The sequence below is a fragment of the Mycteria americana genome, unplaced genomic scaffold, assembly GCF_035582795.1.
Source record: "Mycteria americana isolate JAX WOST 10 ecotype Jacksonville Zoo and Gardens unplaced genomic scaffold, USCA_MyAme_1.0 Scaffold_175, whole genome shotgun sequence".
Classification (NCBI taxonomy): domain Eukaryota; kingdom Metazoa; phylum Chordata; class Aves; order Ciconiiformes; family Ciconiidae; genus Mycteria; species Mycteria americana.
This window is the reverse complement of record NW_027445515.1, coordinates 19,373-33,673: the sequence shown is the minus strand read 5'-3', so window position 1 is coordinate 33,673 and position 14,301 is coordinate 19,373. Positions and strand designations below refer to the sequence as shown.

Below are 14,301 nucleotides of genomic sequence, written 5' to 3'. Positions count from 1 at the left end.
GAGGGTCCCTAATGTGGGGGGAGGGTCCCTAATTTCGGGGGGGTCCCCAATTTGGGGAGGGGTCCCCCCGCGCTGTGTCGCAGGACAAGGTCACCTCAAGGACATGGGGGGGTCCCCGGGGGGGGCGGGGGGCTGCGGGGAGGGGCTGGGGGGAGTTGGTGTCCCCCCCCCGTCTCCAGGCTGCCCGTTGCCAAGGACCCCCGTTGCCATGGCGACCCCGTTGCCCGGCAGCCGCGTTGCCCTGGCGACGGGCGCGGGGATGCTGCGGCGGGGGGGGGGGGGGGGCAGAGCTCGTTATCGAGAACGCTAATTGGGGGGGGGGGGGATGGGGGGGCGCCCCAGCACGTGCTGGGGGGGGGGCATAGCATGGGGGGGCGGTTTTGGGGGGGCACTGCGGGGGGCGGGGCTGCAGCACGGGGGGGGGGGCGGTTGGGGGGGGCACTGCGGGGGGGCCGTGGGGCTTTGGGGGTGCCCGGGGGGGGGGGATAATTGGGGGGGGTTGGGGCCGCATTGCGGGGGGGGGCATTGGGGGCACGTTTTGGGGGAGGTGACATTGGGGGGGCGCGTTATGGGGGGCATTGCGGGGGGGGAATTCGGGGTGCGCGGCGGGGGGGCACTTGGGGGGTTATGGGGGGTGCATTGCGGGGGGGGTGCAATGGGGGGGGTTAAATTGGGGGCGCATTGCAGGGGGCGCGTTGCGGGGGGGGGTGCATGCGGGGGGGGTCTAAATTGGGGGTGCATCGGGGGGCGGCATTGCGGGGGGGGGGGTCTTGAAGGCCCGTGGCGGGGGGGTTGCAATGGGGGGGCATTGCGGGGGGGGGGTAAATTGGGGGTGCGCTGCGGGGGGGTGCATTGCAGAGGGGTTCGGGGGGGCTGCATTGCAGGGGGGGGAGGCTGGAGGTTCGGTGCGGGGGGGTGCGGGGGGGTGCAATGCAGAGGGGGGGTGCAGAGGGGGGGTGCAGAGGGGGGGTGCAGAGGGGGGGTGCAATGGGGGGGTGCAGAGGGGGGGTGCAATGGGGTCGCACCGGCTCTCCCTGCATTGGCGGGGGGGGGGGGGGTCCCGCACCTTGGGGCGCCGCTCCCCGCGGCTGCAGCCCCCCCCCCGCCGCTCCCCCCCCCCCCCCCCGCCGGATCCGCAGTAAAAGGGGCGTGGCCACAGGCGGGGGGGGTGGCGGGGGGGGTCCCCCTCGCGCGCTGATTGGCCGCTCCCCGCCCCCCCCCCCAGCCCAGACGCCGGCGGCCCCGCGCCCCCGCCCCAGTCCCGGGCTCGCCGCAGCCGGGGCCGCTCCGCTCCGCTCCGCTCCGCCGCCCCGCGCCCCCGGACCCCCGGCCCCCCCCGGTCCCGGCTCCCCGCTCCGCCCGGCCCGGCCCGGCCCGGCCGCACCCGCCGCCGCCATGGGGGTACGTACGGCCCGGGTTTGGGGCGGGGGGGGGAGAGAGAAGAGAGAGAGAGGGGGAGAGGGACCCCCCCCCCGGGGTGGGCGAGGGGCTGGGGGGGTGTGCAAGGGATGGGCGAGCTGCTGGGTGGGCGTGCAAGGGGCGGGCGAGGTGCTGAGAGGGATGGGCGAGGGGCAAGGTGGGCGTGCAAGGGGCCGGGAGGAGTGTGCGAGGGGTGCAAGGTGCCGGGAGGGGTGTGCAAGGAGTGCGAGGTGCTGGGAGGGGTGTGCAAGGGGTGCAAGGTGCTGGGAGGGGTGTGCAAGGTGCTGGGAGGGGTGTGCAAGGAGTGCAAGGTGCTGGGAGGGGAGTGCAAGGTGCTGGGAGGGGTGTGCAAGGTGCTGGGAGGGGTGTGCAAGGAGTGCAAGGTGCTGGGAGGGGTGTGCAAGGGATGGGTGAGGCGCTGGGATGGGTGTGCAAGGTGCTAACGAGGTGTGCAAGGTGCCGGGAGGGGTGTGCAAGGGGTGCAAGGTGCCGGGAGGGGTGTGCAAGGAGTAGGAGGAGGGTGTGCAAGGTGCCGGGAGGGGTGTGCAAGGGGTGCAAGGTGCCGGGAGGGGTGTGCAAGGGGTGCAAGGCGCTAGCAAGGTGCGTGAGGGGCTAGGAGGGGTGCGCGAGGCGCAGATGGGTGTGCAAGGTGCTAGCGAGGCGTGCAAGGGGCGTGCAAGGTGCTAGCAAGGTGGGCGGGGAGACGTGCGAGGTGCCGCAGGGGCGTGCAAGGTGTGCAAGGGGCGTGCAAGGGGCGCCGGCTGGGTGTGCAGGGCCACCACCCCGTGTCACACGGCACCTTCCGGGCGTGCAAGGCGTGTACAGGCCCCCCCCCCCCCCCGTGTGAGTGTGCAAAGGTGGCACAAGGGCCCCGTGCGAGGGGACACGCGTGTGACGCGCGGCTCTTGCGTAACGTGGGGCCACGCGCACGTGTGTGTGTGTGTCCCTTTGCACGCCCACGAGTGTCCCCGATCCCCGTGACGCCCCCGTGTCCCCGCCAGCGTGCCCCCAGCCCCGTGAGCGTGTCCCTGGCCGGCGTCACGAGTGTCCCCGTGTCCTTGTCCCCGTGCCAGCGAGCGTGGCCCTGGCCCTGAGAGTGTCCCCAATGTCCCCGTGCACGCCCCGATGTCCTCGTGCACGTCCCTGTGTCCCCATCCCTGTGCAAACCCCGATGTCCCCGTGTCCTGGTCCCCACGCACGTCCCCATGTCCTTGTGCACGTCCCCACGCACGTCCCCGTGTCCCCACGCACGTCCCCGTGCACGTCCCTGTGTCCTCGTGCACGTCCCCGTGCAAACCTCACTGTCCCCATGCTCGTCCCCGTGCACGTCCCCGTGTCCCCACGCGTGTCCCCGTGTCCTGGTCCCTATGCACACCCTGATGTTCCCGTGCGCGTCCCGTGTCCCCACGCGTGTCCCCATGTCCTGGTCCCCGTGCACGTCCCTGAGTCCCCATGCGTGTCCCCGTGTCCCCACAACATGTCCCCGTGTCCTGCTCCCTGTGCACACCTCAATGTCCCCATGCACGTCCCCGTGTCCCCACGTGTGTCCCTGCGGCCTGGTCCCCGTGCACGTCCCCGTGTCCCCGTGCCCGTCCCCGTGTCCCCACGCATGTCCCCGTGTCCCCGTGCACGTCCCCCTGTCCCCACCCGTGTCCCCGTGCCCGTCCCTGTGTCCCTATGTGTGTCCCCGTGTCCCCATCCCCGTGCCCCGTCCCCGTGTCCCCACGCGTGTCCCCCGTGCCCGTCCCCGTGTCCCCGTGCCCGTCCCCGCGCTCGCCCCCGCGTGCGCTGCCCGTGTCCCCGTGCCCGCGCTCCTCCGCAGTGCGTGTGCGTGGTGCGCGCCCCCCGGTAACCGTCCCCCTCCCCCCCCCCCCCCCCCCCCCCCCCCCCCCCCGCCAGGCTGCACCCCCGGGGTGGGGGGGCTGCACCCAGCCCCCCGGTGGGCAGCAGCTGCCCGCCTGCTAATTAGGGTGCTCGTTAACGAGGGGGCCCTGCATTCATAGCGCAAAATTGGGGGGGGGGGGGGCCAATAAAAGGGTGCCCCCCCCCCCGGGGTAAAGGGATTCCCAAGGGAAATGGGGACCCCCCCCCATAGAAATGGGGACCCCCCCAAGAAATGAGGACCCCCCCCATGGAAATGAGGACAAGAAATGGGGACCCCCCCCATGAAGATGGGGACCCCCCCATAGAAATAGGGACCCTCCCCAAGAAATAGCCCCCCCCCGAAATGGGGGACCCCCCCCAAGCAATGGGGACCCCCGCATGGAAATGGGGACCCCCCCATCAAATAGGGACACACACCCCCCCCCAGAAATGCTCCCCCTATGGATATGCCCCCCCCCCCCCCGCAGCTCCGGGGGGGTCATTGCAGGGGGGACCCCAATTTTTACCCCCCCCCCATCGAAAGGGGGGGCCCTCCAGGAAGATCATACACACACACAACCCCCCCCAGATGCCGGGGAGACGCTGGGGGGGTCCCTGTGTGTCCCTGTGTGTCCCCCCCCCGTCCCCATCCCTGCAGTAGCTCGGGGTCACCCTGACCCAGCTGTCGGGGGGGGGGGGGGAATGGAGGAGGGGGGTGGGGGATGGGCTCCCCCCCCCGCCCCCCCCCGCGCTGCGGCGTGGGCGACTGCAGCGTTGGCCGGGTGCCAGCCCCCCCCCCCGCACCCTTGGGTGGGGATATGGGGGGGGGGACACACACAGGACACAACACAGGACACCACCACCCCCCCCCCCAGCACCCCCAAAAGAGCAACAGCCCCATCTCCCCCCCCGCCCCCGAAATCTGCCCCCACCCCAAAACCTGCCCCCATTTTGGGGTGTCCGCCCCCCCCCCCGCAGTGATGCCCAGAGCAGGATCTGCTCCCCCCCCGCCCAATTTGCCCCCCCCCCCCAGCAGATTTGGGGTGACAAGAATCAGCCCCCCCAAACCCCAGGATGGGGGTCCTGGGCAAAAAAAGGGGGGGGGGGGTGTCCCCGGATGCCTGGGTCCCCCCACGATGACCCCCCCCAATTGGGGGGGGCACCCCCAGACCCCAGGTAAGTGGATATATAAATGGGGGGTGTCCCCCCCCCCCCCCTTTTCCCAGGCCTCCTGGGAGCTCTATAGGGGAGACCCTATAGAGGACACCCTTCCCCCCCCCGCCGTCAGGTGGGGGGGCCCCTCCCCCCCCCGGCCACCCCTCCCCCCGCGGTCAAGGCCGGATTAACGGGGGAGCAGATGGCGGGGGGGGGGTGTCACCCACATCCCCCCCCCCCCGTGTCCGTGTGCCCGGCTGGGGGGGGGGGGGGCTGCTGTGCTGCAAAGGGGGAGGGGGGGTCATGATGCAGGGATTTGGGGGGTCCCTGGGGGCTGGGGGGGGGCTGGGGCAGCATTTGGGGGGTCCCTGGGGGCCGGCGGTGCCCTGGTGCAGGATTTGGGGGGGCTCAGGGGGTTCCTGGGGGCTGGGGGGGCTGGGGGTCCCTGGGGGCTGGCAGTGCCCTGGTGCAGGATTTGGGGGGGCTCAGGGGTCTGTAGGGTGCCCCTGATGCAGGATTTGGGGGGGCTTGGGGCGGGTCTGGGGTCTCTGGGCAATGGGGTGCCCCGGTGGGGGGGGTTGGGGGTCCCTGGGTGATGGGCAGTGCAGGAGCGGGGGGTTTTGGGGGGGCTGTGGGGTCCCCAGGGACCTTGCAAGCTCCTGGGGGGGGGTCCCTGCTGCAGGTTTGGGGGGGTTGGGGGTGCAGGACCCATGCAACGGGGTCCCAGGCTCCTGGGGGTCTGTGCTGCAGGTTTGGGGGGGCTGTGGGGGTGCAGGACCCATGCAACGGGGTCCCAGGCCCCTGGGGGTCTGTGCTGCAGGTTTTGGGGGGGTTTGGGGGTGCAGGACCCATGCAACGGGGTCCCAGGCTCCTGGGGGTCCCTGCTGCAGGTTTGGGGGGGCTGTGGGGGTGCAGGACCCATGCAACGGGGTCCCAAGCCCCTGGGGGTCTGTGCTGCAGGTTTGGGGGTGCAGGACCCATGCAGCGGGGTCCCAGGCTCCTGGGGGTCTGTGCTGCAGGTTTGGGGGGGCTGTGGGGGTGCAGGACCCATGCAACGGGGGTCCCAGGCCCCTGGGGGTCTGTGCTGCAGGTTTTGGGGGGGTTTGGGGGTGCAGGACCCATGCAACGGGGTCCCAGGCCCCTGGGGGTCTGTGCTGCAGGTTTGGGGGTGCAGGACCCATGCAACGGGGTCCCAGGCTCCTGGGGGTCCCTGCTGCAGGTTTGGGGGTGCAGGACCCATGCAACGGGGTCCCAGGCCCCTGGGGGTCCCTGCTGCAGGTTTGGGGGTGCAGGACCCATGCAGTGGGGTCCCAGGCTCCTGGGGGTCTGTGCTGCAGGTTTGGGGGGGCTGTGGGGGTGCAGGACCCATGCAATGGGGTCCCAGGCCCCTGGGGGTCCCTGCTGCAGGTTTGGGGGTGCAGGACCCATGCAATGGGGTCTCAGGCCCCTGGGGGTCTGTGCTGCAGGTTTGGGGGGGTTTGGGGGTGCAGGACCCATGCAGCGGGGTCCCAGGCTCCTGGGGGTCCCTGCTGCAGGTTTGGGGGTGCAGGACCCATGCAATGGGGTCCCAGGCTCCTGGGGGTGCTTCCTGCAGGTTTGGGGGGGTTTGGGGGTACGGTGGCTCACGGGGCCCACGGTGCGGTGTCGGGGCGGCCGAGGGGGGTGCGGGGCCCCCCAGCATAACCCCCCCCCCCCAGTACGGCGGCTCCGACAGCTACCGCGTGGCCACCACGCAGGACAAGGGGGGCGAGAAGGAGTCGCCCAAGAAGGGGAAGAGCAAGACGCGGGACCTGGACGACCTCAAGAAGGAGGTGGCCATGGTGAGTGGGGGCTGGGCTGCACCAGGGGGGCGGTTGGGGGGGCTGGGGCAATCTGGGATGCACGATGGGGGGGGGCTGGGGCAATCTGGGACACGGTTTTGGGGGGCTAGAGGCAGTTTGGGGTGCACTATGGGGGCGATTTGGGGGCTAGAGGCAGTTTGGGGTGCACTATAGGGGCGACTTGGGGGGCTAGAGGGAGTTTGGGGTGCACTATGGGGGTGGTTTGGGGGTCTAGAGGCAGTTTGGGGTGCACTATGGGGGCGGTTTGGGGGGCTAGAGGCAGTTTGGGGTGCACTATGGGGGCGGTTTGGGGGGCTAGAGGCAGTTTGGGGTGCACTATAGGGGCGACTTGGGGGGCTAGAGGGAGTTTGGGGTGCACTATGGGGGTGGTTTGGGGGTCTAGAGGCAGTTTGGGGTGCACTATGGGGGCGGTTTGGGGGGCTAGAGGCAGTTTGGGGTGCACTATGGGGGCGGTTTGGGGGGCTAGAGGCAGTTTGGAGTGCACTATAGGGGCGATTTGGGGGTCTAGAGGCAGTTTGGGGCACACTATGGGGGCGATTTGGGGGTCTAGAGGCAGTTTGGGGTGCACTATGGGGGTGGTTTGGGGGGCTAGAGGCAGTTTGGGGGGCTGGGGCAATCTGGGGTGCATGATGGGGGGTCTGGGGCAATTTGGGACACGGTTTGGGGGGCTAGAGGCAGTTTGGGGTGCACTATAGGGGCGATTTGGGGGGCTAGAGGCAGTTTGGGGCGCACTATGGGGGCGATTTGGGGGGCTAGAGGCAGTTTGGGGTGCACTATAGGGGTGACTTGGGGGGCTAGAGGCAGTTTGGGGGGCTGGGGCAATCTGGGGTGCATGATGGGGGGTCTGGGGCAATTTGGGACACGGTTTGGGGGGCTAGAGGCAGTTTGGGGTGCACTATAGGGGCGACTTGGGGGGCTAGAGGCAGTTTGGGGTGCACTATAGGAGCGGTTTGGGGGTCTAGAGGCAGTTTGGGGTGCACTATGGGGGTGGTTTGGGGGCTAGAGGCAGTTTGGGGGGCTGGGGCAATCTGGGGTGCCGCTTGGGGGTCTAGAGGCAGTTTGGGGTGCACTATGGGGGCGACTTGGGGGTCTAGAGGCAGTTTGGGGGGGTCTGTGGCAATCTGGGGTGCATGATGGGGGGTCTGGGGCAATTTGAGATGCGTTTTGGGGGGCTAGAGGCAGTTTGGGGTGCACTATGGGGGCGGTTTGGGAGGCTAGAGGCAGTTTGGGGGGCTGGGACAATTTGGGGTGCATGATGGGGGGGTCTGGGGCAATTTGGGACACGGTTTGGGGGGCTAGAGGCAGTTTGGGGTGCACTATGGGGGTGGTTTGGGGGGCTAGAGGCAGTTTGGGGGGCTGGGGCAATCTGGGGTGCATGATGGGGGGTCTGGGGCAATCTGGGGTGTGGTTTGGGGGGCTAGAGGCAGTTTGGGGTGCACTATGGGGGCGATTTGGGGGGCTAGAGGCAGTTTGGGGGGGCTGGGGCAATCTGGGGTGCACGATGGGGGTCTGGGGCAATTTGGGACACAGTTTGGGGGGCTAGAGGCAGTTTGGGGTGCACTATAGGGGCGATTTGGGGGGCTAGAGGCAGTTTGGGGGGGCTGGGGCAATCTGGGGTGCATGATGGGGGGTCTGGGGCAATTTGGATGCGTTTTGGGGGGCTAGAGGCAGTTTGGGGGGGGCTGGGGCAATCTGGGGTGCATGATGGGGGGGCTGGGGCAATCTGGGGTGTGGTTTGGGGGGCTAGAGGCAGTTTGGGGTGCACTATAGGGGCGATTTGGGGGTCTAGAGGCAGTTTGGGGTGCACTATGGGGTTGATTTGGGGCTAGAGGCAGTTTGGGGGGCTGGGGCAATCTGGGGTGCACGATGGGGGTCTGGGGCAATCTGGGGTGTGGTTTGGGGGTCTAGAGGCAGTTTGGGGGGCTGGGGCAATCTGGGGTGCATGATGGGGGGGGGCTGGGGCAATCTGGGGTGTGGTTTGGGGTCTAGAGGCAGTTTGGGGTGCACTATGGGGTTGATTTGGGGGCTAGAGGCAGTTTGGGGGGGCTGGGGCAATCTGGGGTGCTGCTTGGGGGTCTAGAGGGAGTTTGGGGTGCACTATGGGGGTGGTTTGGGGGTCTAGAGGCAGTTTGGGGGGGTCTGTGGCAATCTGGGGTGCATGATGGGGGGGGCTGGGGCAATCTGGGGTGTGGTTTGGGGGCTAGAGGCAGTTTGGGGTGCACTATGGGGGTGGTTTGGGGGGCTAGAGGCAGTTTGGGGTGCACTATGGGGGCGACTTGGGGGTCTAGAGGCAGTTTGGGGGGGGTCTGTGGCAATCTGGGGTGCATGATGGGGGGTCTGGGGCAATTTGGGATGCGTTTTGGGGGCTAGAGGCAGTTTGGGGTGCACTATAGGAGTGGTTTGGGGGGCTAGAGGCAGTTTGGGGTGCACTATAGGGCGACTTGGGGGGCTAGAGGCAGTTTGGGGGGCTGGGGCAATCTGGGGTTCACTACGGGGCAGTATGGGAGACCTGTATGCAATATAGGGGCACTTTTGGGGGGCTGCATGCAATATAGGGGGCAATTTCGGGGGCTGCGAGCAGCAGAGGGGGTGGCGGGCAGTTTGGGGTGCAGTATAGGGGGCGGCCTGGGGGGGCCGGGGATTTGGGGGGTCTCACCCCTCTCCCGCAGACGGAGCACAAGATGTCGATCGAGGAGGTCTGTAGGAAATACAACACGGACTGCGTGCAGGTGAGGGCCCCCCAAACTGGGCAGGTGCCTTTGGGGTCCCCCCAGGGTCTTTGCTTTGGGGGGGGTCCCCGGGGTCTTTGCTTTGGGGGGGGGTGTCCCTTTGGGGGTGTCTCTTGGGGTCTGCCTCCCTGGGGGGGGTCTCTTTTGGGGGTTCCCTTTGGGGTCTGCCTCTCCCCTGGCTGCCCCCTTTTGGGGGTCCCTTTTGGGGGTCCCCATAGGGGTCTACCCCTCCCCTTGGGGGGGGGGGGGTGTGTCTCTTTTGGGGGGTCTCTTCCCACTCAGGGGTCCCTTTTGGGGGGCTCTTCTGAGGGTCCCTCTCTCCCTTTTGGGGTCCCCCTCTCCTCCCTACACCTCCGTTTAGGGGGTCCCTTTTTGGGGTCCCTCCTGGGGGGCTTCCCCTCTGCCTGGGGGGGGGGGTGTCTCTCCCCACTAGAGGGTCCCCTTTGGGGTCTCCCCATGGGGGGGGGGCCCCCTCACGGGGTCTCTCCCCCTTTCTGGGGTCCCTTTTTGGGGTCCCCTTATCCCTTGTACATCCCCATTTAGGGGGTCCCTTATGGGACCCCCCCTCTTCCCCATGCGTCTCCATTTAGGGGGTCCCTTTTGGGGGTCCCTTTTGGGGTCCCCTCTTGGGAGGGACTTCTCTGGGGGGGGTCTCCCCATTAGAGGGCCCCCTTCGGGGTCTCCCCATGGGGGGGAGCCCCCTCGCAGGGTCTCTCCCCCTTTTTGGGGTCCCTTTTTGGGGTCTCCCCTCCCCTGTGCATCTCCATTTAGGGGGTCCCTTTTGGGGTCCCCTCTTGGGGGGGACTTCTCTACCTGGGGGGGGGGGGGGGTGTCTCCCCATTAGAGGGTCCCCTTTTGGGGGGGACACCCTTACACAGTCTCTCCCCCTTTTTGGGGTCTCCCCTCCCCTGTGCATCTCCATTCGGGGGGGGCCCTTTTGGGGTCCCTTTTGGGGTGCCTATGGGGTCCCCTCTTGGGAGGGAGCCCTCTGGGGGGGTCTCCCCATTAGAGGGTCCCCTTTTGGGGGGGGAACACCCTCGCGAGGTCTCTTCCCCCCCCCCTCTGGGGTCTTTCTCGGGGGGATCCCCATGGGGGGGGGTGTGTCTGTTTTGGGGTCCCCCCTGAGCCCCCCCTCTCCGCAGGGCCTGACCCACAGCAAGGCGCAGGAGATCCTGGCGCGGGACGGCCCCAACGCCCTGACGCCCCCCCCCACCACCCCCGAGTGGGTCAAGTTCTGCCGGCAGCTCTTCGGGGGGTTCTCCATCCTGCTCTGGATCGGGGCCATCCTCTGCTTCCTGGCCTACGGCATCCAGGCCGGCACCGAGGACGAGCCCTCCAACGACAACGTGGGTGGGGGTCCCGTGGCCGGGGGGGGGGGGGGGGTGTCCCTGTGGCTGGGAGAGGGGTCCCTGTGGCTGGGAGAGGGGTCCCTGTGGCGAGGGGGGGGGGTCCCTGTGGCTGGGAGAGGGGTCCCTGTGGCGAGGGGAGGGGTCCCTGTGGCGAGGGGAGGGGTCCCTGTGGCGAGGGGAGGGGTCCTGTGGCGAGGGGGGGGGGTCCTGTGGTGAGGGGGGGGGGGTCCCTGTGGTGAGGGGAGGGGTCCCTGTGGCTGGGAGAGGGGTCCTGTGGTGAGGGTGGGGGTCCCATGGCCAGGAGAAGGGTCCCCGTGGTGAGGGGGGGGTGTCCCATGGTGAGGGGAGGGGTCCCGTGGTGAGGGGGGGGGTCCTGTGGCGAGGGGGGGGGTCCCATGGTCAGGAGAAGGGTCCCCGTGGCGAGGGGGGGGGTCCCCATGGCATGGAGGAGGGGGTCCCCGTGGCGAGGGGGGGTCCCGTGGTGAGGGGGTGCTGGAGCAGCTGTGGGTGGGAGCTGGGGTGCCATGGGGGGCGATGGGGGGCAGCTGGTTGGGGGGCAATGGGGGGGTGAGGGGGGGGGGCAACTGTGCCCCAGACTTGGGGGGCTTTAACTGCCCCGAGGGCAGCGACGACGGTGGGGGTCAGCGCTGCGGGCAGAGCGGGTGCCGTTGAACTTGGGGTACTCTATATGGGGAGGGGGGCTGTGCTGGGGGGCCTGACCCCCCCCCAATCCATACTGACACCCCCCCCCCCCTTCTTCATCCCCCCCCCCCAGCTGTACCTGGGCATCGTCCTGGCCGCCGTCGTCATCATCACCGGCTGCTTCTCCTACTACCAGGAGGCCAAGAGCTCCAAGATCATGGAGTCCTTCAAGAACATGGTGCCCCAGGTGGGGACCCCCCCGGGGGGGGGCAAATTTGGGGGGGGGGGGGCAGATATTTGGGGAGGGGGCAGATACGGAGGGGGGGTGTGCTGGTAAATGGGGATGGAGACACAGGGATGGAGCTGGGGGGCGGGGGGGAGTGTTGGGAGGGGATGCTGGGGGGTTAGCCCCCCCCCCAATGTGTTGCCCCCACCCTCATTGTGTTGCCCCCCCCCCCCCCCCCCCCCCAGCAAGCCCTGGTGATCCGGGAGGGGGAGAAGATGCAGCTGAACGCGGAGGAGGTGGTGGTGGGGGACCTGGTGGAGGTCAAGGGGGGGGACCGCGTCCCCGCCGACCTGCGCATCATCTCGGCACACGGCTGCAAGGTGGGGACCCCCCCCGAAAACGCACCGACCCCCCCTCCTCCGCATGCACAGAGCCCAGAGCCCCCCCCCCCCCCCCGCCCTCCCCAAGCCCCTGCCTCTGCATGGACCCATGCACCCCCTACAAGGGGGTCCGGAGACCCCCCCAGCCCCCCCCTCGACTTTGCAGAGCCCCCCCCCCCACACTCTGCATGAACCCCTGGGACCCCCAACCCTGCATCGAGCCCCCCAGGAGCTCCATGGACCCCCCCAACTTGCAGAGACCCCCCCAAGAGCTCCATGGACCCCCCAACTTGCAGAGACCCCCCCCAACTTGCAGAGACCCCCCCCAAGAGCCCCAAGAAACCCCCCCCCAACTTGCAGAGCCCCCCCCCCGGTAGTTCCATGGACCCCCCCAGCTTACAGAGTCCCCCCCCAGGAGCTTCATAGACCCCCCCCCCAACTTGCAGAAAGCCCCTCCCAAGAGCTCCATGGGTCCCCTGAACTTGCAAAGACCCCCCCCCAAGAGCCCCGTGACCCCCCCCCCAATTTGCAGTAACCCCCCCCAGCACCTCTGTGGACCCCCCAGGACCTCCATGCACCCCCCAACTTGCAGTAACCCCCCCCTCAGGAGCTCCATGGACCCCCCCCAACTTGCAGAGCCCCCCCCCTCCCAGCACCTCTGTGGACCCCCCAGGAGCTCCATGCACCCCCCAACTTGCAGAGACCCCCCCCCAGGACCTCCATGCACCCCCCAACTTGCAGAGACCCCCCCCCAGGACCTCCATGCACCCCCCAACTTGCAGAAAGCCCCCCCCAGGACCTCCATGGACCCCCCCCAACTTGCAGAGACCCCACCCCAGGACCTCTGTGGGCCCCCCAGGAGCTCCATGCACCCCCCAACTTGCAGAGACCCCCCAGGACCTCCATGGACCCCTCCCCAGGAGCCTTATGGACCCCGCACCTTGCAGAACCCCCCCCCCAAGCCCTTCAGGACCCCCCCCCCATCCAAATCCCCCCCCCCCATCCCTAACGTGCCCCCCCAGGTGGACAACTCCTCGCTGACGGGGGAGTCGGAGCCCCAGACCCGCTCCCCCGACTGCACCCACGACAACCCCCTGGAGACCCGCAACATCACCTTCTTCTCCACCAACTGCGTGGAGGGTGAGCGGGGGGCTTGGGGGGGCCCCCTGCCCGCTTTGGGGGTCCCCAGGGCTGGATGGGGGGGTTATGGGGTCCCTGAGGAGGTTTGGGGGGTCTCCTGCCTGGTTTGGGGGTCCCCTTGCCCGGTTTGGGGGTCCCCAGGGCTGGCTGAGGGGGGTTATGGGGTCCCTGGGGAGGTTTGGGGGTTCCCTGCCTGGTTTGGGGGTCCCCAGGGCTGGCTGAGGGGGGTTATGGTGTCCCTGGGGAGGTTTGGGGGGTTCCCTGCCTGGTTTGGGGGTCCCCAGGGCTGGCTGAGGGGGGTTATGGTGTCCCTGGGGAGGTTTGGGGGGTTCCCTGCCTGGTTTGGGGGTCCCCAGGGCTGGCTGAGGGGGGTTATGGGGTCCCTGAGGAGGTTTGGGGGGTTCCCTGCCTGGTTTGGGGGTCCCCAGGGCTGGATGGGGGGGTTATGGGGTCCCTGAGGAGGTTTGGGGGTCCCCTTGCCCACTTTGGGGGTCCCCAGGGCTGGCTGAGGGGGGTTATGGGGTCCCTGGGGAGGTTTGGGGGGTTCCCTGCCTGGTTTGGGGGTCCCCAGGGCTGGCTGAGGGGGGTTATGGGGTCCCTGGGGAGGTTTGGGGGGTTCCCTGCCTGGTTTGGGGGTCCCCAGGGCTGGCTGAGGGGGGTTATGGTGTCCCTGGGGAGGTTTGGGGGGTTCCCTGCCTGGTTTGGGGGTCCCCAGGGCTGGATGGGGGGGGTTATGGGGTCCCTGAGGAGGTTTGGGGGGTCTCCTGCCTGGTTTGGGGGTCCCCTTGCCCACTTTGGGGGTCCCCAGGGCTGGCTGAGGGGGGTTATGGGGTCCCTGAGGAGGTTTGGGGGGTCTCCTGCCTGGTTTGGGGGTCCCCTTGCCCGGTTTGGGGGTCCCCAGGGCTGGCTGAGGGGGGTTATGGGGTCCCTGGGGAGGTTTGGGGGGTTCCCTGCCTGGTTTGGGGGTCCCCAGGGCTGGCTGAGGGGGGTTATGGGGTCCCTGGGGAGGTTTGGGGGGTTCCCTGCCTGGTTTGGGGGTCCCCAGGGCTGGCTGAGGGGGGTTATGGTGTCCCTGGGGAGGTTTGGGGGGTCTCCTGCCTGGTTTGGGGGTCCCTAGGGCTGGCTGAGGGGGGTTATGGGGTCCCTGGGGAGGTTTGGGGGGCCCCCTGCCTGGTTTGGGGGTCCCCAGGGCTGGCTGAGGGGGGTTATGGGGTCCCTGGGGAGGTTTGGGGGTCCCCTTGCCCGGTTTGGGGGTCCCTAGGGCTGGCTGAGGGGGGTTATGGGGTCCCTGGGGAGGTTTGGGGGTCCCCCTGCCTGGTTTGGGGGTGCCTGGGCTGCCTGCAGGGATGCTTGGGGTCCTGGGACCATTTTTGGGGCTGTTTTGGGGGCCCTGAGCCATTTTTGGGGGCCCTGAGCCATTTTTTGACTTCCTAGAGCAAATTTTGGGGTCCCTGAGCCCCTTTTGGGGCTGTCTTGGGTCCCTGAGCTATTTCTGGGGGTCCATGAGCCATTTTTTGGGGTCCCTGAGCCATTTTTGGGGGTCCCTGAACCCCTTTT

General features: G+C 68.8%; 1 protein-coding gene across 1 annotated transcript in view; it reads left to right on the top strand.

Annotated features, from left to right (window-relative positions):
* Nucleotides 1-1,274: 1,274 nt before the first annotated feature.
* The window catches only part of LOC142403304 (sodium/potassium-transporting ATPase subunit alpha-3-like), a 30,398-nt gene continuing 17,371 nt past the window's right edge, over nt 1,275-14,301 (top strand). The window contains 7 exon segments of the mRNA XM_075489530.1: nt 1,275-1,401; nt 6,174-6,257; nt 8,948-9,007; nt 10,150-10,353; nt 11,132-11,245; nt 11,470-11,604; nt 12,627-12,744. Coding sequence (XP_075345645.1) covers nt 1,396-1,401; nt 6,174-6,257; nt 8,948-9,007; nt 10,150-10,353; nt 11,132-11,245; nt 11,470-11,604; nt 12,627-12,744 — 721 coding nt within the window. The 5' untranslated portion in view covers nt 1,275-1,395.